This window comes from Crocuta crocuta, unplaced genomic scaffold (assembly GCF_008692635.1).
Source record: "Crocuta crocuta isolate KB4526 unplaced genomic scaffold, BGI_CrCroc_1.0 scaffold111, whole genome shotgun sequence".
NCBI lineage: Eukaryota > Metazoa > Chordata > Mammalia > Carnivora > Hyaenidae > Crocuta > Crocuta crocuta.
In genome coordinates, this window is record NW_027527611.1 from 3,927,961 (window position 1) to 3,951,516 (window position 23,556).

A 23,556-nucleotide genomic window follows, 5' to 3' on the forward strand; every position below is an offset into this window, starting at 1 on the left:
CTGTTCGTTCTTCTGAAAGCGGAGGCCCGTTCTCATGAGCAGATGGGGGACCCCCAGGAAGCAGGCACCGTGAGACGCGCAGGCACGAAGCGATCATCACGGAGGAAGAAGTTGAGGGTTGCAGATTCCTGGACACAGGAGGCCAGGGCAGGTCCCACGGGGCCACCGCGTCGGGGGCAGGAGAAGTGAGGGGAGGGGGGGGAGCCTTTACTGTGGTTTTCATGGGGGGGACTGAGCCGGCAAGGCGAGCCGCTGACTGTTCCGGGGCTGGGCAGGTTTGAACAGTTTCCGTGGCTCTGGGTACAGGGGCCGCCCCGGGCAGTTTGCAGGAGGGACAGAGCCCGCAACTGAGCGCCCAAGAAAGCAGGCGGTTGGGTGCGGCGTGGTCACCCCCCGGGGGACGCAGTCCCCGTGATGTCAGGGCAGCCCCGTGTACCAAAGCGTCATAAAACATAGACGGCAAAACACAGGCTCAATACACAAACCACACAGACATGATGATTTAAACCGAGATTTAGTTTCTCAATTGAGAACATATTCTTTTTTTTTTTTTTAAAGTTTATTTTGAGAAAGAGAGAGAGAGGAGGGACAGAGAGAGAGAGGGAGCATCCCAAGCTGGCTCCACACTGTCAGCACAGAGCTCGACACGGGGCTCAAACTCATAAACTGTGAGATCATGATCTGAGCTGAAATCAACAGTCAGCTGCTTAACCAACCGAGCCCCCCGGGGAACCCCCAGAACACATTCTATTTTAGAGCAACGCCTCTGCCCCTTTTGAAATGAATGTGTCAAGGCGAACAGAAACGGTCCCGTTTATTTATTTACTTTAATCTTCTTCAGCATGTACTCAAGGAGGATGAAACACACTATAAACAAAAGCGTTATACACGTGGGTAGTACTGTTTTCTACAGCACAGTAACTACCCTAAGAGGAGTCTCTGTTTTCCTGCTATTTGCACACAAGCACACACCGCTTCGTTATCTTCTGTCAGTCGTGTGCTAACAAGAGTTTTGCTCCCGGATGCCTGGAAGTCAGAGCTAAGTGACGTTCACGGGCAACGTTAATTGGTAGAAAAGGGCAAAAGGCCTCTTGCTGGTGTGCCGAAGCCGAGCTCCGTGCGTGTCCACGCACCTGGTGGAGACACGTGACGCCTGGTCTGCGGGGCCGTGGCCGAGCCCCACGTGGGCGTGGCGTCTCGCGGCCGGTCTGACCGGCAGGCTCCTGACGGTCAGGTTTGCCGAGGCCGCGGGTGTGGGCACGGGGCCCCTGCGCCAGCCCCCGCGGGTGAGGACGGCGTCCCCGGCCCGCGCGCGTCCTGCAGGCCTGCTGTTCCGCCCTGTCCGAGCGCGGTGACTCAGACCTGTAACTGTCACAGGCAGAGGCGGCCGTGCGCCAGGCCGGCACCAGAGACGCGAGGTCACCCAGTTCCCGGGAACCTGCAGAGGTGAGTGGAGAGCCCGGCCCGGCTCCCTCACGAGGGCTTTGACTNCAGCCCACCTGCCGTGCCGCCCGGGGACTTGCCCACCATCACCTTCCACTGACCTCTTACACACACTGGACTTTATTTCCCTTTCTGTGTCTAGACGTTTGATTTATGTATCGCATTGTGCTTTGTGCTGGGGTGGGGGGCGGGGGGAGGGCGACTTCTGAGCCTGTAAGTCTGTTCGTAAACTAGTTAGTGCCCCAGGTTCAGCAAAGGATTCCAAGCGCCCCTGTGTCTCTGCGGATGTGAGTGAAACATTCCTCAGGGCTGCGCCCCGTCCTTCAGGTCGGCTGAGCCCCTTCTGCTCTCACTCAGGGGACGGGCCTGGACGCAGCTGCTCGGCGGCGGGAAGCCCCACTGGGCACGCCCGGCCTCTCTGCTTCCCGGGTTCGTCATCTCAGCCTCCGCAGCACTGACTTCCTTTGTTGTGGGCGCTGTTCTGGGTCTCTGGGTGCGGCAGCCTCCGGCCCCGGAAGGGCCTCAGCCCCACCCCAGTAATTGTGAAGACTCAGGTGCCCCACTGGGTCGGCCAGCCCGGGCTCTGCTTGGGCAGGGCCCCTCTGGGACAGCCTGGCTTCGTAGCCCTTGAACAGACACCCTCTTCTCAAGATGTTGTTTTAAACCCTGGTTGTTTGGGTCATATATTTGGCCAGCTGAGACTCAGGGCTCCTTTCGTGCCAAGATAATCACAGCCCTTGGCTTCCAGACCGTTCCCCCGCCCTGGGTCAGCTGACGCTCCCGAGCAGAAGCCCTGATGCTTCCAGAAACTTTGGATGGATTCCAGCTTTATGTGTTTGTGGCTCAGAGTCACTGAAGCCTTCCCAGGTCACAACAGCAGTGCAGGCGAAGGGCCCCCAGTTCAGGGCCCTCTGAAAATCTGGGACGTGAGCCATCGAACGTGGTTTCTGGGTCAAACATACGCTTTTCAGAAAAGAGACGGATGCAGTGAAGACTCATACAGGCAAGAGGGATTTCAGGAGAACGCTTTCTTCTCTGGCATTCGTTCCTCTTTCTAAGAAGCTTCTCCCCCGCCCACAATTGTTGAAGACAACCTTACTGTGACGCTTGTCGAAGAATGTCAAATGGATATTATTCAGTAAACTGCCACCAGTGGCTCGGTGTCCCCGCGGTGGGCTTTGCAGTCAGGGAGGCATGGGGTGCAAGTCTGAACACAAGGAAAAGGGGTGACAGCGGAGGGCGGGTGCGCGCTGGGGCGCTGGGGCGCAGAAACACCACGGCTGGCGTGCTCTTGCCGGACCAGCCCGACGGAATCCTTGCCGAAGCAGGCCGAGGCGAAGGCATCAAGGGTGGGGATCCTGCCGCACTGGACTGAGCGTGCCAGGGCCGAGCCCCAGGTGGGGGCCTTGAGGGTCAGAGGAGCCCCAGGTCAGGGGCGTCTCCAGCACAGCAGGGCCAAGAACCTGGCATTGGCAGTGCCCGTGTCCGGAGGATCCCGGGTCGTTTCTGATCCATGGTCTGCAGATCTGTGAAGTGGGGTCCAAGGCTTTAACATTTTTTTAATGTGTATTTTTGAAGGAGAGTGAGACAGAGCATCAGCAGGGGAGGGACAGAGAGAAAGAGAGAGAGGGAGACACAGAATCTGAAGCAGGCTCCAGGCTCTGAGCTGTCAGCACAGAGCCTGACACGGGGCTCGAACTCACAAACCGTGAGATGATGACCTGAGCCGAAGTCGGACGCCTAACTGACCGAGCCACCCAGGTGACCCTAAAATGTTGTTTGTTGGAATATCGCTCCTCCTCAGCTAACTGCTGTCTGGTGAGAAACACGTGGATTTAAAAGGGGGAAAGCCCCTCCCACTCCCCTATGAGAATTTAGTCTTTCTACTTGGTTCTTACCAAGAAATAGGTGGAGGGGTGCGTGGGTGGCTCAATGGGTTAAGGATCTGACTTCCGCTCAGGTCATGATCTCATGGTCTGTGGGTTGGAGCCCCGCATCGGACTCTGTGCTGACAGCTCAGAGCCTGGAGCTGCTTCAGATTCTGTGTCTCCCTCTCTCTCCCGCTTGCACTCTGTCTCAAAGTAAATAAACATAGAAATTAAAAAAAAAAAAAGAAGCAGAAAAGGAAAAATCTCACTGCCCCCCCACCCTAGTAATTAATGTTTTTAGAAAATCTGTGTTGTTCTTAATCAAGCAAACAATGAGCCTTATTGCCTACGCCATCAGAAAGGAAAGGAAGTATTAAAACTGTCCCGCCCACTTCCTCCAAAACATCCATTTCAGTTGCCTCCAAATACCTCATGGACTTGAATTTCAAAACTCAGGTCATGTTTCAGCAGCTGAGGGGAGGGGACAAGTTCCTGACCTTACCACGCCATGGCCTGGCTTCATCACCCAGGAGACGGGGGCGGATCGCCTACAAGCACGTGCCAGGCCAGCCAGGTGGTTCTGAAGGAACCGCTCCCGGAAGCGCCCACCAGGCTGCGTCACGCACAGTGGATGTGTTGTGGCCTCTGCCAGAGGGAGGGACCAGTGACCTGCTTGGACCCACAGGGCGTCACTAGGAGGACAGTCCCGTGGGTCCCCTGGGAGCAGAAATAAGGCGGTGCTTTCAGTCTCTTGAGTTGCACCGTGTTATTTATTACCAGTTGATCCTGGATTGTTTTCAAATGATAGAGCTCATCACGATGCCTCAAAGAAGTCAATGGAAAGGCATGGCCCTTGAACACTTAAATTCTAGCTGAGGCAGTTTCTGCCTATGAGACTGGGCAGGTTGTCACTTGGTATTTCTGAGCCTCAGTTCCTTAATTATAAGGGGACACTGAGGGCAAGGAGAAAGGGAGGTGCCCCGCGATGCCACACACAGCACTACGGCCACGTTTAAATACTTTTCTAAATATTTATTTTTGAGAGAGACAGAGACAGAGACAGAGTGCAAGCAGGAGAGAAGCAGAAAGAGAGAGACACAGACTTCGAAGGAGGCTCCAGGCTCCGAGCTGTCAGCACAGAGCCTGACTCACGGCTTGAACTCGCAAACCGTGAGATCTTGACCTGAGCCGAAGTCAGAGGCTTAACTGACTGAGCCACCCAGGCGCCCCTATGGCTACATTTTTGTGGCACTCACGACTCAGAATTTCACCGAAAGCAAGGTGGCACACGTCAGAAAAAGCACTGAACTTGAAAACCTGAATGGGAATGGAATCCTTCTTCCTAATGTGCTGAAAGTAGAGTGATTTTCCGATACTTTATTTTTATTTTTTTTTTAATTTTTTTTAATGTTTTATTTATTTCTAGGAGAGAGAGAGAGAGAGAGACAGCGTGAGCAGGGGAGGGTCAGAGAGAGAGGGAGTTACAGACTCTGAAACAGGCTCCAGGCTCTGAGCTGGCAGTCAGCTCAGAGCCCGACGCGGGGCTCGAACCCACGAACCGCGAGATCATGACCTAAGCGAAAGTCGGACGCTTAACCGACTAAGCCACCCAGGCACCCCATCCGATACTTTATTTTTAAAGAACATTTACAGTAAATGTCATTGGCCCCAGAAGTACATGCGCTGTGGTTATTGTCAACACATCTCAGGGAAGGGAAACTAAACAAAACAAAAGCATGTGATTCAGGGTCCGTCATATTCTTAATTCAGCTCAATGAAGTGTTTGAGGGCCCCTCATGTAGGAGTCTGGGATGGGTAGGCATGTGGGTGCAGCTTTAAGGGATTTTCACAAGTCAGCGGACATTCACTGGCCACTGAGGATGTTCTAGACACTTCCCTAAGAGCTGGGGATACAAGAGGGAGCAGGGGGTTCTGGGGGACTCAAGTCATTTAAGTGTCCGACTCTTGATGTGGCTCAGGTCATGATCTCAGGGTTCGTGAGATCGAGCCCCACCCGGGCTCCATGCTGACAGCACGAAGCTTGCTTAGGATTCTCTCTCCCTCTCTCTGCCCCTCCCCTGCTCTCTCTGTCTCAAAACAAATAAACATTAAAGAAAAAAAAAAAAAAGGAGCAGGGCCAGGTCCCTCTATATGCAGGGCACATTTTAGTGGGAAGACACAGAAAATAACAAATAACTAAAATAACATACATAAAAGTATAAATTACCCAGTGGTGGTAGATGTGGTTAAGGAAGAAAAGGCTCCCGGGGGGGAGTCAGGGGCAAGGGCCCTACTGTGTGCTGACCTGGAGCTGTGCCCGGAGGCCTCAGCGCCCCTGACCGGTGCCGCTCCCACATTTCCCAGCAGGCGCCCCGGCTCAGGGGCTAAGGGGGTGCAGGCCAGCTTCTCCCAGCTGGTGGTCCCGGAGGCCAGGTCTGCCGGCTCCAAAGCCAGGCGTGTGTGCAAGGCCAGGAGGCGCGGGCGATCCTCCCTCAAGAACAAAACGCCCGGTTCCCAGCCCCTGGGCTGTCTTCTGTGGGCTGGTCCCCCAACTGCTGGGGAAGCCGGGGGCACAGGCAAGGCCGGCAAACTTGGCCTTTCCCACCGCAGGCGGCCGCTCCAGAGCCCTCCTCACCCGGAAGGCGAAGGGAAGTTTTACACGCAGTGCACAGTTCCTACGATTAATGACTGTGTATTATTAAGCATCAGGCACTGAACGCGAACGGAACGCCAGCCACCACCCCCGTCGTAACAGCCAACGCTCCGGGCAGCGTTCTGAGTGGACGCTCTGCTATCTTCCATTTCACAGAAGAGGACTGAGGGCCAGGGGCCCAGGAGCCGTGGGGGGCCCGCGGCCTGCGGTGTACCCATCACCCACCTGGAAGCGCTCTGCAAACCACAAGCCACTATAAGCCACCAGGGTCCTGGGGAAAGGAACACAGCTGCTCTCTGGAGCAGGAAAGGAGTTCCCGGGGGGATGGCATTAACGCGGTGACCCCAGAGTGACAGTCGGGCAGGCGCTCAGGGGGCTGTCTTCCCACTTCGCACACCAGACACTAGGGCTGAGCCAAGGCCCACATTTGCCGAAGGCCACGGGGGCCTGGGAAGTGAAACTGTACCAGAATGTTCCCCATTTCCACGCTGGCTCTATTTTTACAGGCTGACTGCTGAGTCACCACTGTGTGGGGTGGGGGCGGGGCCTCCAGCTGGGGCCCAGCTGTGAGCCGCAACCCTGGCTTCAGGGGTGCGGGGTGCGGGGGTCTCCGTGGGGTGCGGGGAGGGCTCTGTGGGGTCCCTATGGGGTCCCAGTGGGGGTTCCGTGGCGTCTGGGGGGGCTCCCTGAGGACTCCGTGAGGTTCCAGTAGGGGTTCCGTGAGGACTCCATGGGGTCCCAGTGGGGGTTCCGTGGGGTCTCCGTGCGGTCCCAGTGGGGGCTCCGCAGTCTCATCGCGGTGCCGGATCCCCGTGAGCCCGGGCCCTGACGTGGGCGGTGGGCACAGAGACCCCCCGGGGCCGTGGGGTCGGCTCAGACGCTCCCCTTCCTCAGACAGCCGCTGCTCTCCAGGGGTCACCTGGGGCGCAACGAGGGCACCGGGGGTCTGCGCACAACAGACAACCAGCGAGGCGCGGCAGGGGCCACAAGTCGGAGTCCCGTCCGCGCCTCCCCCGCGCCCGTGGTTCCGTCCGGCCCGCTGGCCCGCCCCCCGGTTCCCCCGCGCCCAGGGTTCCGTCCGGTCCGCGCTAGGCCCCGCCCCCACCGCTCCGCGCCCGTGGTTCCGTCCGGCCCGCTGGCCCGCCCCCCGGTTCCCCCGCGCCCAGGGTTCCGTCCGGTCCGCGCTAGGCCCCGCCCCCACCGCTCCGCGCCCGTGGTTCCGTCCGGCCCGCTGGCCCGCCCCCCGGTTCCNGGGCGCCCGGCGTGCGGGGGAGCCCTGTGCGGGGGCGCCCTGTGCGGGGGCGCCGGGTGCCTGTGCGGTGGAGCCCTGTGCAGGTGCGCCCGGTGCCTGTGCAGGTGCGCCCGGTGCCTGTGTGGGGGAGCTCTGTGCCTGTGCGGGGGAGCCCGGTGCCTGTGCAGGTGCGCCCGGTGCCTGTGCGGGGGAGCTCTGTGCCTGTGCAGGTGCGCCCGGTGCCTGTGCAGGTGCGCCCGGTGCCTGTGCGGGGGAGCCCTGTGCGGGGGAGCCCTGTGCGGGGGAGCCCTGTGCGGGGAAGCCCGGCGTGTTGGGGAGCTCTGTGCGGGTGCGCCCTGTGCAGGTGAGCCCAGCGTGCGGGGGAGCCCTGTGCGGGGGCGCCCGGTGCCTGTGTAAGGGGGTCTGGCGTGCGGGGGAGCCCTGTCCAGATGCGCCCTGTCCAGGTTCGCCCTGTGCGGGGGAGCCCCGTGCGGGTGCGCCGCGGAGCCCGGGAAGGAGCGCGGCGGGGCGGCGAGCCTTCCTCAGGCAGCCCCCGGGCCCTGCTTGCTGTGCGGAAACCCTGGCGCTGAGCCCGTGGTTCGTCTCTGGGTGGCCTGGGCCACGTACACTGCCCGGCAGTGGGGAGCTGTGAGAAACGGGGAGCCTGAGGGCGCGCTGGATGGGGCAGCGTGCCCTCGCGGGGTGGTCCCCATGCCCGGGAGGCATCCATGCCCGGGAGGCATACTTGGCACGTAGGATTGAGGACTGGAAAGGAGCAGGTGCCAGGCAGCGTGTGTACCTGAGCTCGTACTGAGTGAAATGACTGAACCGAAACCGGCCGTGCTGCCTGGAGCCGGCTTGGAGGACCACACCCTTGGGCAGATTTTCTGAGGTTCGTCCTGTTTCTTGAGTCTGAATTTCTTTTTTTTTTTTTTTAAATGTTTTATTTATTTCTAGGGGAGAGAGAGAGAGACAGCGTGAGCAGGGGAGGGTCAGAGAGAGAGGGAGTCACAGACTGAAACAGCCTCCAGGCTCCGAGCTGGCAGTCAGCACAGAGCCCGACGCGGGGCTCGAACCCACGAACCGCGAGATCATGACCTGAGCGAAAGTCGGACGCTTAACCGACTAAGCCACCCAGGCGCCCCGAGTCTGAATTTCTTTAATTTTTAAAGAAATGTTTCTACACACGGCCAAACCATCCTTCTCAAAATGATACACACAGAATTCTCACGCAGGTAGGGGACCCGTGTCAGGGTCCTTTGACTTCCTTGAGTGCGAGCCCAGTAGGGTGGGCGAGCCCAGGGCGCCCTGAAACCACAGGCCTGTGGTGTCCCTTCCTGGGGCCGAAAGGGGGAGCACAGCCCCTTTTCAGCGTCGTGGTTTAACTTCTCCGACTGAAATGGCCAGTCCCCGGGAAATGGTGACAGTTCTGTCTCCCCGGTCAAGTGCTCCTCACGGGGTTTGTTAAGCAATAATCCAGCGTGATGTACAAAGCGTGCACCCGTTCTTCGTCTTTTTTATTTCATTTCCGAGTTTTGGGTCAGTGATCTGAGCCAAACACACAACTCCTCATATGTCCAGCCATTTAGCACCCGCTGAACACTTCCGTGGGCGTCAGATGGAGCTCTCGGGGTCCCGGGGGCCACAGAGTCCCATCCCTGCACACACGGCTGCCACGTCACTCTGTGACCCTTAAACTAACACTCATTAATTTTTTTTAAATGGCGGGTCCAGAGCAATGCATTCGCCGAAACCAGCAAATCTTAGAAAGACAAGGTTTGTAGATAGATTTTTCCCAAAGAAAACGAAGGTCTGCGGAGTGTTGGGTGGGGGGCCTCGGGCTCCTCCTCCCCCAGCAGCTCCCCAGCCGCCTGGGCTTGGACGCCTCCCAGTAGACACAAAGCCTAAGCGTGAGCCGGTGGGCCTTCGCCGTCCCCGCGAGGGAATGGTGACTTCCAGCGGTGACCGTCCCCGCGAGGGAATGGTGACTTCCAGCGGTGACCGCCCGCTAGACCGCAGGCCCCAGGAAGGAGCCTCCAGTCTGAGAGGCGGGCACGCGGCAGCAGGACTGCGTCCTCTGTGCCATCTAAGGTGAGCGGGACGTGGTCAGGGTGACAGGCCTGGGAAGGACAGGCGGACCTGGGACTCGGCCCCACCCTGTCTGCACGGCCTTTCCGGAAGAGGCCTGCCCTTCTCCCTGTGGTGGCTCATCTCACCTGAGCACCCCCCCCGGGCGGTGCCGCTGGGCCTGTGCGGTCCCCCAGAGACCAGGGGCCAGTGTCTGAGACACCAGGGTGCCGGGTGAGGCCAGACCAGAGCCCGCGGCTCAGAAGCGCGGGCACCTCAGCTGTGAGGGAGCCGGGCTGAGGGGGAGCGTGTGCGCTCGGGTTGCGAGCGAGCGTCAGAACGGGGAGTGGGTTTAGGACTGAAGGGGAACCGAGTTGCTGGTTTCCCCGGCACGTGCCTCCGCTCGGCCTCTCTTGTTCGTTTCAGTGTCTGACCCTAACCTGTCTGCAGCTCTCTTTTCCTGTTTTTACACGTGATGTTGTCCTCTAAAGGGTTCAGAAGGCTCCTCGGGTTTTTCCACGGCGTGGTTTCAAATAACTTTTAAGTTTACTTATTTTGAGACAGAGAGAGAGAGAGAGAGAGGAGGGGCAAAGAGAGAATCCCTAGCAGACTCTGCACTGTCAGCAGGGAGCCCAGCACGGGCTCGTTCCCACGAACTGTGAGATCATGACCTGAGCTGAAATCAAGAGTCCGACGCTTAGCCTCCCGACCCCCCGAGCGCCCCTCCGGGGTGTCTGTTAAAGGACAGCGGTTTTTCTCGGATTTCTGAGCCCTCGGAGCCAGTGCCCTGTCACCCACGTGAAGAGCTGGCCCGCCCGCGGCCGCCTCACCGGGGCCCCTCACTGAGCCCTGCCTCCCGTCGTCTCACTGTTAGGGACTCAGGCATGTGGTTCCGAAACATGGGGACCCGGTCACGGGCCTGTGTTCTAGCATCTTCCCCAGGACGGCGAGTTTGGTGAGCGGATCCCTATCTTGTAACCTCCGCTTTTCTGTTCCCTCTACCCGGGATGGTGCACGTCTCCGCGTGGGGCACAGCGAGGCCGCCCCCTCCCAGACCCTCGGGACCCCCTTGTCCCTGTGCCGCTTTGGGGGGGGGCAGGGACGCCCAGGGAGGGGCACAGGGAAGAGGGACTCGCGGTGGCCTGCTTCCAGGGTTTCTTTCCAGCAGGACATTCGGTGTGTCTGTGTCTGTGGCTCTGGTGTTAAAAGNCTGAGAAGCCCCTGGAGCTGCGTCTGAGCCCTGCTAACCTGGGGTGCAGGCGGGAAGAGACGAAGCCGCTGGGCCCCAGAGCCCTGGGTGTTGACTGCCAGGCGGGGGCCGGAGGTCATGCCCATTCAGCGGCTCCGCACCTGCCTTCTGGCGCCGCCTGCTGGAGCGGGGCCGTCCGTCGGGGGCAGGAAAGGAGTCCGGAGGTGGGCCCAGTCACGGGCACGCTCCACGCGCGTGGAGGCCACGCTGACAGAGAGGCGTCTGGAGGTGATCGAATGCGCACCAGGGGCCGGAGCTCTGAGGTCCGAGTCGTGGCCAGGCGCTGCTCGCAGGCCGGTGGCCTAGCGGGTGCCTGCCACCCGACAGGCACCTCCTGTCCTGGCCCTCCTGCATTTACGGAGGTTTTTTATTCTGAGTCAGAAACTCGGGCCCAGGGTGGCCCCGAAGAGTGGAAACGAGGTCAGAACCCACCGCTCTTCTTTATTCCTTTGGCCGCAGCAGCCTGGAGCCCCTCAGTCCTGAGCCAGACCTTCCTGCAGTGGCACCGGCCCCGGCTCACTGGCCGGGCGAGCCTGAGCCTTAGAGCCTGGGGACCCCTCACCCCCGTTGGAAGCCAAGAGCCGCAGAAGTCAGGAGCCGTGGCTGAGAGCGGAGTAACACAGTCGTGGCAAAATGGGAACTGTGACCCGGACCTCGTGACCGCCTTGAGAAAACTACAAGCAGCTTTCAGAGGAGCCCATAGGTGGGCAGCGTGGACGGTTCCGTGCAGGGTCACTGGCAACCGTTACCGCTGCCGCTTGCTGCTGCCCAGCCCTGCAGTCTCTGCCGGAAGTCACCCTGCACCGTCCGCCCCTGTGGGGTGACAGGGTGACTTGCCGCAGAACCAGATTGTTCTGTGTGCTTTACGAGGTAGCTGTGGACAGCGAGGACCAGGAAAACCGAGGTTGTCACGCTCGTGGGCCCTGGAGCCGGGAGGCACGCCACCCCGCCCCGAGCTGGGCCACGTGGGGAAGTTCCGGTCGGAGGCAGGGGAAGGTCAGGCTGCAGCCCGTGCTGGGGTTTCCACGGGGACGTAGGGACGTNGGCCTGGATGGGGGAGGGGCCCTGAGAGGCCAGTTCCCTGCCTTGTCTAACAGTGGGCTGGCCGGGCAGGGGCGGTGTCCCCCGCCAGGGAGGGCTTTAGCACGTCAGCATACAGGGGAATAAACGTGACACACGCGTGTGCACGGACGCCCGGAGCCAGGCGCGCCTGCCAGCCTCTGTCTGTGAGACTGGACCTGTGTGCACACGTGTGCGTGTGTTTGGGGTGCGTGAGCAACAGGAATGGAGACCCCGTCCGTGAGGCAGCCCGAGCGTGTCGGATGAGCCCTCCTGGGCTCGCAGGCGACCGGCAGCCTCAAGTCCGGGTGGGAAGTGCGTATGTGGGTGCTTTCGTCTTTCCTCCCCGAACCAGTTCACACCCGCAAGGAGCCAGCCTGCTGCTGCGGAGCCTGGTTCGCTGAGAAATAGGAACACAGATGCTTCTGTGAGCTTTGCCTCTGATGGTAGGACCGTTATCAACTCCGAGAGTTCAGTAGTTAGAAAAGGCGCCTTTGTGGTGTGGGCTAAATGAGCCAGTGCTTTCTGCGTCCCTGTAGGCATCACGGTGGCTTGGGGCAGAATAGCTCTTTTACCTCTTTTCCCTGAATAGTCCCAGATGGACGGCTGGTTTAATGCCCGCGGCTCCGGGCTCGTGGCTCGCAGTTCAGCCAGACGTGCTGACCTCCCCAAGGACAGACAGCTGTGGGCGCCGTGGGTCCTGTGCAGTCCCGCCCCTCGCCCCCCAGATGTGGGCGGGAGAGGAAGTGCCGGCATGTGAGCGCCCCGCAGAGCTGGCGGATGTGAAAGGTGGGGGGCAGGAGGGGATTGGGGGACGCTGGCCCCTCTGCTGGCCCCTGGTCCTGGGGTTCCCTCCGCACACTGTGGTCCCGCCCTGCGAGGCTGACGTAGGACGCATCGGGTCCCTTCCTCCTGTTCTGAGGACTCGAGAATCCAGCCTTTGTAGTAAAGTTGACCGCTGGAGCCTGTATTCCACAAGTGTGTCCTGAGCGCGGCCCCTGTGTCGGGCGGGGACGGTGCTGGGCAGGGGAGGGGACAGTGCTGGGCAGGGGGCCTGGCCCCGCCCGCGGAGAGTCTCCTGGAGGTTAGCGTCCCAGAGGCAGGGCGAGTTTCTAGAGACAGCAGAGGAGAAGCGGGAGGCTGGGGGAGGCGCCTGTCCGAGGGGCTGCTGGGGTAGCGGCGCTCACGGGAGATCTGGAGGTAAGGGGCTGGCAGGCGGGGCCAGTGGGGGCAGCAGTCGGATGACCAGCGCCAGCAGGAGCCCAGAGGTGAGGGACACGTGTCTTCAAACAGCTGCCCTTGCAGGAGGGCGTCGGCCGAGCCACCACCAGACCCTGTCCCGAGAGCTCAGGGCTCGGACCCTACGGGGGCGCGAGTGGAGGGCAGGAACACGGATTCTGGCGACCTTCCCCTGGCGGTCACTACAGTGCACTCTGTCACACTAACGGGTTCTGGTGACCTTCCCCTCGCGGTCAGTACAGTGCACTCTGTCACACTAACGGGTTCTGGCGACCTTCCCCTGGCGGTCACTACAGCGCGCTGTTGTGCTAACTAAACGTACGACAGCCACCTTCTAACGAGGAGGCAGAAAGTCCTTAGATGTTGGAAATCAGGCCTGAAGTCCATTTTGATGTGGTCTCCAAATTCTACCAAACTATGGTCAGCAACAGGAAATGGGTTGGTTGTGAAAAGAAGAAATATTTTTTTTTAAGTGTCTGGTGGGCAGTGAGGGAATGAACTTCTGTTTTTCAAGGTTACAGAGAAAAATTGTTGGGTTGTTTCAGTTGCACTTACCGAGGAGGGGAGTCTGTTCGTGGTGTTCTCTGCGTGGAGGCACCGCCCGCGCAGGAGGAAAGGGCTTGGAAGCAGCGTGGTGAGACCCGCGCCCGCGGCCCTCGGCTTAAGTGCAGTTTATGTTCTCACGCCTGAGTGTAGGGGTCTTGTCATGGTCGGACTCCGAATTCTCACCTCGAATTTGAGAGCGGAGAAGACTGAGGATGACGTATGACGGAGGCGGGTTCCCTCCGGCAAGGACGCGGCACAGCCCTTGGGGCGCTGCTGGGCGCGGGGTCCTGCTGTCCACCACGCCCGGGCGGCCCGTCCCCCTCCCATCCAGCCCCTGCACTGCTTCCGATGGGAGAGTGCGCGCAGGCCTCACACTGCGGGCGGGTCAACGGCCTGGACCGGGGGCTGGGTTTTCCTGCGGTTTGTAAGCGATCCTCCTGTGAACACCTGCTGTGTGCCAGACACTGCTGCGCCCGTCTACACCGCCACCCCTGCCTCTGGCGCTCCTGCGGTGATCTCTGCGTGTGGGGAGCGAGTGCGGACAGCGCGAAGCCTGCACGCGGCACAGTCAAGTACCGTGCGCAGCACCGGGTGCAGCCCGCAGCGGGCAGGGCAGGGCCGGGCCCTCTCCTGGGAGCTCGAGGAGCTTTCACAAAGCATATCCTGGTGTGGTTCCCTGAGTGTGTTACCCTGTGGATGAGAGTTTGTGAGTGTGACCCAGGCTGTCACCGGGGTGTCCCATGGCGGAGCCCCAGCCTGTGTGCTGTCAGCCCGGCCACTGCTGCCGTCCCAGCAGCGCCTCGCGGCTCCGTGCCCTCCCCTTTCCTCCTCTGCTGCTGCCGGTGGTGTTTCCCTGCTGTGTATGCGTGTGTGTCTGCAAAGATACAAGTACAGAGCAGTTGTAACCCCCTCCCGGCACCGCGCACTTCCTGCAGGAGGGGGGGAGGCTCCCGTCCGGTCCCCGCCCGCGGAGGGAGGTGGGGGGGTCCCGCCCGGTCCCCGCCCGCGGAGGGAGGTGGGGGGGTCCCGTCCAGTCCCCACCACATGAACCTGTGTTCCTTCTTCAGGTGGGAGATGAATACATGACAAGTCCTGAGGCACCTGCTGGGACTGTCCCCTGTGGGAGGAGACCCGGCCGGGGCCTGGAGCCCTGCGTTGGCCCTGGGACGCCTTCCGTATCACACACCCAGGACAATGACTCACGTGAGCGATGGCGGGACATCGGGGAGCATTTTCGACCTGGACTACACGTCCTGGAAGATTCGCTCGACGCTGGTGGTCGCCGGCTTCGTCTTCTACGTGGGCGTCTTCGTCGTCTGCCACCAGCTGTCCTCGTCCCTGAACACCACCTACCGCTCCCTGGTGGCCAGAGAGAAGGTCTTCTGGAACCTGGCGGCCACCCGCGCCGTCTTCGGCGTTCAGAGCACGGCCGCGGGGCTGTGGGCCTTGCTGGCGGACCCCGTGCTCCAGGCCGACAAGGCGTGCGGCCAGCAGAACTGGTGCTGGTTTCACGTGGCCACGGCCACGGGATTCTTCCTCTTTGAAAACGTAGCGGTTCATGTGTCCAACGCGCTCTTCCGGACGTTCGACGTGTTCCTGGTGGTGCACCACCTCTTTGCCTTCCTGGGCTTCCTCGGCTCCGTGGTCAACCTCAGGGCGGGCCACTACCTGGCCATGATCACGCTGCTGCTGGAGGTGAGCACTCCCTTCACCTGCATCTCCTGGATGCTCCTGAAGGTGAGTGTTCCCTGCGGGCGCGGGGGCCCGCCCGCCGNCTCTGCGGTCACCGCCAGACCAGGCCGTGGCGTGCATGCTCAGCAGCAATAGTCATATGTTGGATTCCGTGTTATTACTCGTTGTTTTAATGTTTATTTATTTTGAGAGACCGTGCAGTGGAGGAGGGGGAGAGAGGGCGAGAGAGAGAGAGAGAATGAGAATCCCAAGCAGGCTCCATGCTGTCAGCGCAGAGCCCCACAAACCGTGAGATCATATCCTGAGCAGAAATCCAGAGTCAGATGCTTAACCAACTGAGCTACTCAGGTGTCCCTCCACGTTACTAATTTTACCATGTTACTAATTTTATTTTATTTTAATCTTTTAAATCTCCATTTACTTTTCAGAGAGGGGGATAGAGAGAGAGAGCAAGCACAGGCAGGGGAGGGGCAGAGAGAGAGGGAGACACGGAATCCAAGGCAAGCCCCAGGCTCTGAGCTGTCAGCACAGAGCCCGACGCGGGGCTGGAACTCCAGACCCGTGAGATCATGACCTGAGCTGAAGTTGGATGTTTAACTGACTGAGCCTCCCAGGTGGCCCTACTAATTTCAAGCAAATCTTTTAAGCTTCTGGCTCCATAACAAAACGAGCCTCCGTGGATCTGAGTTGATAGTACTTTGTAAGCCCCAGAAAACGTGATGCATTTTTGTCTCAATTGCTTTTTTAAACACGATCCAGAAGCACATCTATGAATGCACACATCTTTTTGAAAGTTTTAGTTCATCTTACGTTAACACTTGGTCTACCCTCTTGACCAGTGTTTAGGTAATGGGCGTTACTGCAGAACTTTCTAGCTCACCCCCATTGCTTGGCTGAGACTTTGTGCCTAGTAATAAGTACCCCGCCGCCCTTCTTCAGCCCTGGGCACCCAGCATTCCACACCCATCTGTGCATTTGACTCGTATCCGTAGAGCCGTGCGATGTTTGTCCTTCTGTGACTGGCTAGCCGCCCTGAGCCTCATGTCCACAAGGTTCATCCACGTTGCACATTGAAGAAGCTCCTTTTTTCAGGCCAAACAGTTTTCCGTTCTGTGTGCACACCACACTTTGTGTGTCTCTGCACCTGCCGCGGGCACCCAGCTCCTCTCGTGTCTTAGCTGTTAGTCACCGGGAAGCCGCGAGACCGTGAGGTCAGTTATTTTGGGAAAGTACTAGAAGTGGGGTTACCGGCTCATACAGCAGTTCGGTTTTAGAAAATAAAACCTCCGAACCGTTTTCCACAGTGGCTGCCCCGTTTTCCCTCTCCCCGCACGGTGAGGCTCTCCGTGGCTCCACACCCTCGCTAACGCCGGTCTTTCGTGTTCTTGATGACCGTCACCTTGACAGGTGTGAGGTGGCTCCTCGGTGTGGTTCGGGTTTGCATCTCCCCGATGACGAGTGACGTTGAGCATCTTTTTGTACAGCTGTTGGCTTCTCTGGAAAACGAGTCTTTAGGCCGTTTTTTGAATCTGATTTTTTTTTTTTTTTTACCATCAAGTTGTCGTTCTTTATATATATTGGAGACTGATCTGTTTTTATGTGGTTCACAGATACTTTCTCCCGCTTTGTAGGTTGTATTTTCACCCCCTTGATGGTTTCCTTTGCTGTGAGGCAGGACATTAGTTTCGTGCAGACCCAGTTGTTTATTTGTATTTCTGTTGCCTGTGCCCTTGGTGTACACCCGTGGAGTCACTGCCAAGGCCAATGTCCTGAGGCTTTTCCCCCATGTTTTCTTCAGGAGTCTTAGTTTTCGGTCTTATTTTTAAGACGAATCCATTCTGACTTGACTTTGGGAAGTCTGCGGGACTTTGGAAGTGTCTGGTGTGGGAACATGGCCCCATTTCGTTCCTTTGCACGTGGCTGTCCGGTCTCCCCAGCAGCACCTGTCCAAGGTCCTGTGCTTGCCCCGCTGTCGGAGAGGAACCGGTGGAATGTGGGGGATTTCTCCCCGGGCTCCGTGTTCTGTTCCGGCCGACTGCGTGCAGTGCCGTGCAACTTTGATTAGCTTTGTGATAGAGTTTGAAATCAGGAAGTGTGACGCCTTTATCTTCGTTCTTCTTTCTCAAGAGTGACATGACTCTTTGTGGTCTCTTGTGGTTTCCTATGAATTTTATAATTGTTCTTCTTCTGTAAAAAGCATCATTGTGATTTCGATAGGGATGGCGTTAAATGTGTAGATCACTTTGGCGAACTTTCCAGTGAAGTCTTCTGTTCTTCACTGTGTCCTCAGCTCCTTGATTTCTGTCTGGTACTTTTTTGTTGTCAACATTTTCCTGTCTCTTTGGGAAATTCTCGCTTTGGTCCTGCGTTGTTCTCATGACTTCAGTGAAAATATTGACAGCAGTTGTGTGCAGTCCTCTGTCCCATACATCTTTCAACCCCGTCTCATTGGGTGTGTTTCTGGAGTATCGCCTCGTTCCTTGGTTCAGAGCACCCGGCCTGGTCCTGCTGCCCAGGTGCATTGCTGCCTGTGCATTAGAGCACGCGGGCACCTCCCTGGTCTGCACACACTCCTCACGTGGAAGACGGCCGCCCGCTGCTCAGGCCGGCCGCAGGCTCCGGTGTCGCAGGCCGCCGGGGGTCTGCCAGCCAAGCCGCCGCCACTGCTCTCCACGCTCTGCTGGACCATCAGACCCAGGCCCGCCCTCCGGGAGCCCCTTGGAACAGTCGGGGTATTGGACGCGTGCACCGGCTCCTTCCTCTTCTGGGGTCTCTTCCTGGTCGTGTGGTACAAGAGGGTGTCCTGGGTGTCCCTCCGGCCACGACGAGTGTGGGCCCTCCTGTGCGCAGGGGCCTCTCGATCAGTGTAGCATTTCCCGGAGGGACTGTGTGCCGAACAGTTGCTGGACTCGTGTCTGTGGGGAGGGCGGGCCCAGGCTTCCCACCCGCCATCTCCCTGGCGAGCAGCACACGTGACTTTTTGTCTCTGAATCGGGTTGTTTAGGGCTTGACATCGTTATTTATGTATTTGTTCCCTTTTTGTTTTTAAGAGTCTATTTTTAAAACAAGTGTGTTTTCTACATACAATCTCGACTCTTATTCTGATATCAAGATGTTCACATCAAACTCCTAGAATTATATTTTCAGCGTAGATTCTGGCCATCTTTCATGATGTGTTGTTCACAGGCTGTTTTACGTGAACCTGAAATACAGCTTTTTGTTCCGCGAATGTCTACCGCAGTCAGCACGCGCGGCCACGTCCCTGAGCACTCCTGCGACAGCGTCGCAGCTTTGGGAGGAAATGCAGACGTAGGAGCCACCACACTCCCTGGCGGGTCCGCGGGCGTCGGTGGCGTACGCACAGCAGGAGCGGCTTCGCAGAAGCGTGCAGACTGTTCCTCCGTAGCCGGCCACGTGGCCAGTGGTCCTGCCGCCCCCCGGGCCGCCCCCCCGCCCNCCGCGGGCGCTGCAGCATCCGGGCAGTTAAGCATCTGGACAGATGCTCGTGGATGGGGGGTTGCGGGCGGCGTGAGGTCCTCAGACAGGAGTGACCTGGGGGAAGGCTGGAAACCACTATGGAGCAAAGGGGCCTTTCTGCTCAGCCGAGCTCTGAACGGTCATTGAGGCCCCTGGTCCTAGAGTGGGTCGTTTAGGGTAAGATGCTGTGGCCTGGGACCAGCGAGCACCGGTCATGCCACCTGGCTTTCCGGGGCTGCCCCTGTGGGTGTCCTCCCCACGGAGCGGGGCCTCCTGAGGATGGAGAGCAGGGTGGATGCTTCCCTCACTCTCTGGCCGTGAGCACGCATCGTCGTGGGCGGGTGTGGACGGAGGGTGTGCGGGCCAGGCGAGCTGTGGCCCAGCATCCTGACTTGACTCCCCCTCTTGCACCTGCAAATGCCAGGCTTCACAGCGGACATGGCTGTGGTGGGGAGGGACGTCCCCAAAGGGACAGCAGAGGAGTCGCGCAGTCCGTGTGCTTGGCCACTGTGTCCCGCGGTGACCTGAGCCACAACCTGCGAGACACACGAGTTCGGGCTGATTCACGCTTTTTGAGAACATAGATTATCAGTTATCTCGGATTTTTGTCATTTTTTGTAGAAAGGTCTTAAAGAGAAAGAAGAAATGAAAGTCTTCCCTATCTCTTTGCAGTGCTCAGAGGTGACTGGTGTTGAAGGGCTTCACGGGTGTCTTTCCAGACACGTCTATGCCCCGCCTGGAGCAGGGCCTCCGGGGAGTGACTGGGCCTCTCCCTCCTCAGGTGTGCAGGGAGGCCCGGGCACCGGAGAGAGGCTGGCTCGGTGTTTTCCGCTGTCTGTGCAGCCCGCCGTGCATGCAGGATGGATTTTCATGCGGTCGCTTCTACCACCACTCACTCTGCAGAGCCAGCAGGCGCCGCCGCCAGGACGTGCCCTGAGCTCAGGCATGTGGGGCCAGAAATTCAAGCTATTTCATTCCGTGTAGTTCACACACTGCTAAACATAAATACGTGCTGCCTAGCAAAGTGACGTCCTTGTAAGCTTTTCATAAAGCTGGGGATCTGGATTCAAGAGTCTGCCCAGCCACTGAGGTCTGGTTTCATGACACATGAAAGAGTGTAAATCAGGACCAAAAACATCTCCATCATTTAGGACGGGTTTTTATCTCAAAAACAGCGGCTTATTCTTAGCATTTCCTCCTCGACTGGGATTCTGAAATGCCGTTTGGACTCACACAGGACTCACACACTCGATGATAAAATTCATCCAGAAGCAGAACACACTGGTCCATGACGAGAAGTAGGTAAGGTAAAAACCGTCCACTGTCGTGTGTGTGTCCCGTGCGGTGCCCGCCTCCGGGACCCGGGGCCGCACAAAGCCGTCTCTCTGTGTTGTCACAGAGCTCCCTCCTGTCCCTGGCTTTTCTTAGAACCCTGTCACCTCGTGACACAGAGGAATGCCAAAGAATGCTCAGTTCCCAAGCTTTGAGCTTTCCAACTGTAATACAATTACTGTAGAGGAAGAGTTCATATTTGTGATGTGGATATTCGTAATTTAAGAAGAACACTTTCAGCAGTGACAGAAATAATGGAAAAGAGCCCTTTATTTTGTGAATTTTGGAGGGAACTGCAAGGTGAGGCGGAGTCTGGTGCCGCCCAGCAAGCAGGAGAGGTGACGGGAAGGTGCCTTGAGATTTGCCTGGCCACGCCGTGCTCTGTAGTCGGTATATGGAAAGGCTCAGTCTTTTCCACAGGACCATTCGGACACTGAAAATGCGGAAGTTTGGGAGGAATGTGTTCGATGGACTGAGCTCTGGAGGTGGGGCCCGTGCGGGCAGATACAGGCTTTGTTCCCTTGGGAAAGAGAGTGAGGCCAAGTGCAGGGGAACTCGCACAGGGAGCAGAGCCCATTGCAGCCGGGACCGGGCGTCCACACCACGTATGTGCGTCCGGGCCCCACCCGTGCTGGGTGCGTGTCTGAGGGAGGGCACGTGAACAGTGTGCCTGTGCCAAAGCCAACTGTTGTCCATGCCACCACTGGACCTGGTGACTGGGGCCACTTGGCAGCAGCCACACTATTTCTCACCGAGACTAGGGCACGCCAGGGTGCCAGGGCACCAGGTTCCTGCCGACGAAGGGCTGACTGTGGTCATGGCTTCTCCTTCAGACAGCCAGGAGCCTCCAAGATCTGCAGTCTCACCCTCTGATTTTACAGAAAAGTTAGTGGGCACATTTGTTTTATCCTCCTGTCACTCAGCCATCAGACCAATGACAGGGATCCTCCTGGTCGCAGCTCCTCCCCCGTCCACGTCTCGGGCCCCAGATGCTACACTTTTGGATCTGCGCCTCCTTGGCCCTTACACCTGTGCATTTATCCTGCTCCAGCAGAGCGGGGTTCACGGGAAGCACATGGCTATGATCCACCTCGAGTGGCACCAAACACGGGCTTGTAGTTTTATTTCCCCAGGGTTGGGGCAGACTGAGCGCTTGGTGAGTTTGCGAAGAGCTGCCCGCGAGGTCTGAAGGTGGCACGTTCTGCTCCAGCAGCGCAGCTTTGGTCCCTGGAGACTGAAGTAGGGACGCTGTCTGTGGGGGCCGAGACACCCGCCACAGGAACCCGTGTGCCTGGAGAGGGCGCGTCTGTTAGAGCCTCCACGGGGCTCCCCGACTGTCTCCTCTGCTTCTCTCCTCTGCTTCGTGTTGGTGCTTTCCTCTAGACTTAGTAAGAGCTCATGACTAGGGCTGGAGTGTTTAGCGTTTGAACTCTGCCAGAATAAATAGAACGTTCTTCCGGGCATTATTTACACCTAATGTAACTCTCAGCAATACTAGAAAACATGCATGGGTGTGTCCGAGCTGAAAGTAGGCGGCCATTCAGATTTTTTGTGAAGTTATTTTTGGGCCAAGCTCCCAGTGTTTCAGACAGAAAGTAAGTTCCTTGTTTTTCTCAGTTGATTTTTCCTAAGTCATCAGTTCATGGATTCTCCTTCTCCTTTGTCTGAGCTGTGAGGACACTTTTATGACAGAGTTAGGATTCCTTTCCCACGTTTAAAAAACAGACTCCCTTTTCGAAATCTGTTTGCCGCGTCCTCGTCAGGGTTCGGCAGATGCGGCTCAAGCAGCGCCCTTTCCTGAGGTCATTTCTGCTCCTGTTCTCGGGGCCTCTCGGCCTCGAACTGCCGAGTTTCCTTGCGCAGAAGCAAGACACTGCCCTCACCTGGGAGGGGCCGCCTTGGGCCTGGGCTCCTGAGGGAGATTGTGCAGCTTGGGTTCAACAGAGACGAGTTCATAGCGGCCGGTGTGTGGAAGGTCTGAGGGGTGCTGGGACGTGGGGATGCTGATGTCCCGTGCCACCTGCCCGGGGCTCGCTGTCCTGGCGCCAGAGTGGCCTGGGGCTCGCTGTCCCGTGCCACCTGCCCGGGGCTCGCTGTCCTGGCACCAGAGTGGCCTGGGGCTCGCTGTCCAGTGCCACCTGCCCGGGGCTCGCTGTCCAGTGCCACCTGCCCGGGGCTCGCTGTCCTGGCGCCAGAGTGGCCTGGGGCTCACTGTCCCGTGCCACCTGCCCGGGGCTCACTGTCCAGTGCCACCTGCCCGGGGCTCGCTGTCCAGTGCCACCTGCCCGGGGCTCGCTGTCCAGTGCCACCCGCCCGGGGCTCGCTGTCCTGGCGCCAGAGTGGCCTGGGGCTGGCCAGGTCCCACCTTCATGCCCAGGATCTGATGGACCATCTTCAAGTTCTGTTTGGTTTTGGCTACAACTCTTGGAAACTAGTTTTAGTGTAAATTTGGAGTCTTTTTAAGTAAAGTCCATTTCCACCTGCGTCCGTGGGCTCCTGGGGTAAAAGTGCCCAAGACCAGACGAGGAGGTAAGTGGTGGCACCCCCAGCTCCCTGCCGTAGAGACCCTTCTCCCAGGGCCTGGGGACGGCCGGTATGTGCTCACTCAGGGTTGAGAAGGAGACCGAAGTGAGACGGGAAACAAGACGGAACGTGGCTCCTGGGAGCCGGAGTCCGGAGCCGAGGGCGGTCTTCGCTCTGGGCGCCGCCCTCGGGAGAGGGAGGGGTGGGGTTGGTGTGCGCCTGGGCGCCCAGGGGGTGACGCCGCGGGCAGGGTGCCGTGTGCACACACACACTGACGCCCGCGTGCTCTGTCCCGCAGGCCGGCTGGTCCGACTCCCTGTTCTGGAGGATCAACCAGTGGCTGATGATCCACATGTTCCACTGCCGCATGGTGCTCACCTACCACATGTGGTGGGTGTGCTTCTGGCACTGGGACGGCCTGCGCCGCAGCCTGTACCCGCCGCACCTGCTGCTGTTCCTCGTGGGGCTGGGCCTGCTCACGCTCGTCATCAACCCCTACTGGACCCACAAGAAGACGCAGCAGCTCCTGACCCCGGTGGACTGGAACTTCGCGCGGCCGGAGCCCGGCGGCGGGAGGCCCGCGGGGGCCAANGCTTCCGAGCGGCCGCAGAGCGTGTGCAAAGCCTCGGTGTGCTTCTGGGGGCGCGGCGGTGCCACGGTGACTCTCTGCTGCCCTGGTTTGCTCCTGAGAGCCTAAGTGCGCGGCCCTATTGACCATCGGGGAGGGCGTCCGCGGTGGCGGCCGGGCCACCTGTCTGGGAGGCAGGGTGCTCCCAGTGCCTGGCGAGCCCTGGCATCCGCACTACCCCCCTCGCCCCCGTGCTGTGGCCGTCAGCACCCAGCCTTTCACATCATGTGGTCAGCAGCTCGTGTGTCCTGTCAGTGGTGGTGACCTTTAGTTGCAGGGCACTGTCCTCAGACAGAAAGTGTCCTGTTTGGGCCCCTTGTTAGAGTCTCCGTGGATGGAGAGGTCTGCCTGGCCGTGGCAGCGCCATCTGGTGGTGAGGCCGCAGGCAGGCCGTGTGCCAGAGTGACCCCCCCACCCCCCCTCCCGGAACTGGGCCAGCTTTCTGGGCACCTGCTTGAGTAGGGGCTGTGGGGGTCACCAGTAAAACCAAGTGTGTATTCACGCTCTCTTGCTCACTTGGCAAGATAAGGTAGATGTTCGGTTTTAGAG

General features: G+C 59.0%; 1 protein-coding gene across 1 annotated transcript; it reads left to right on the forward strand.

Annotated features, from left to right (window-relative positions):
* The first annotated feature begins 10,880 nt into the window (after positions 1 to 10,880).
* Positions 10,881 to 23,076, forward strand: CLN8 (CLN8 transmembrane ER and ERGIC protein). The gene is made up of 3 exons (XM_077771916.1): positions 10,881 to 11,214; positions 14,423 to 15,092; positions 22,678 to 23,076. Exons 2-3 carry the CDS (start codon positions 14,550 to 14,552, stop codon positions 23,074 to 23,076), a joined length of 942 nt encoding a protein of 313 aa, XP_077628042.1. The 5' UTR covers positions 10,881 to 11,214; positions 14,423 to 14,549.
* The last annotated feature ends 480 nt before the right edge of the window (positions 23,077 to 23,556 follow it).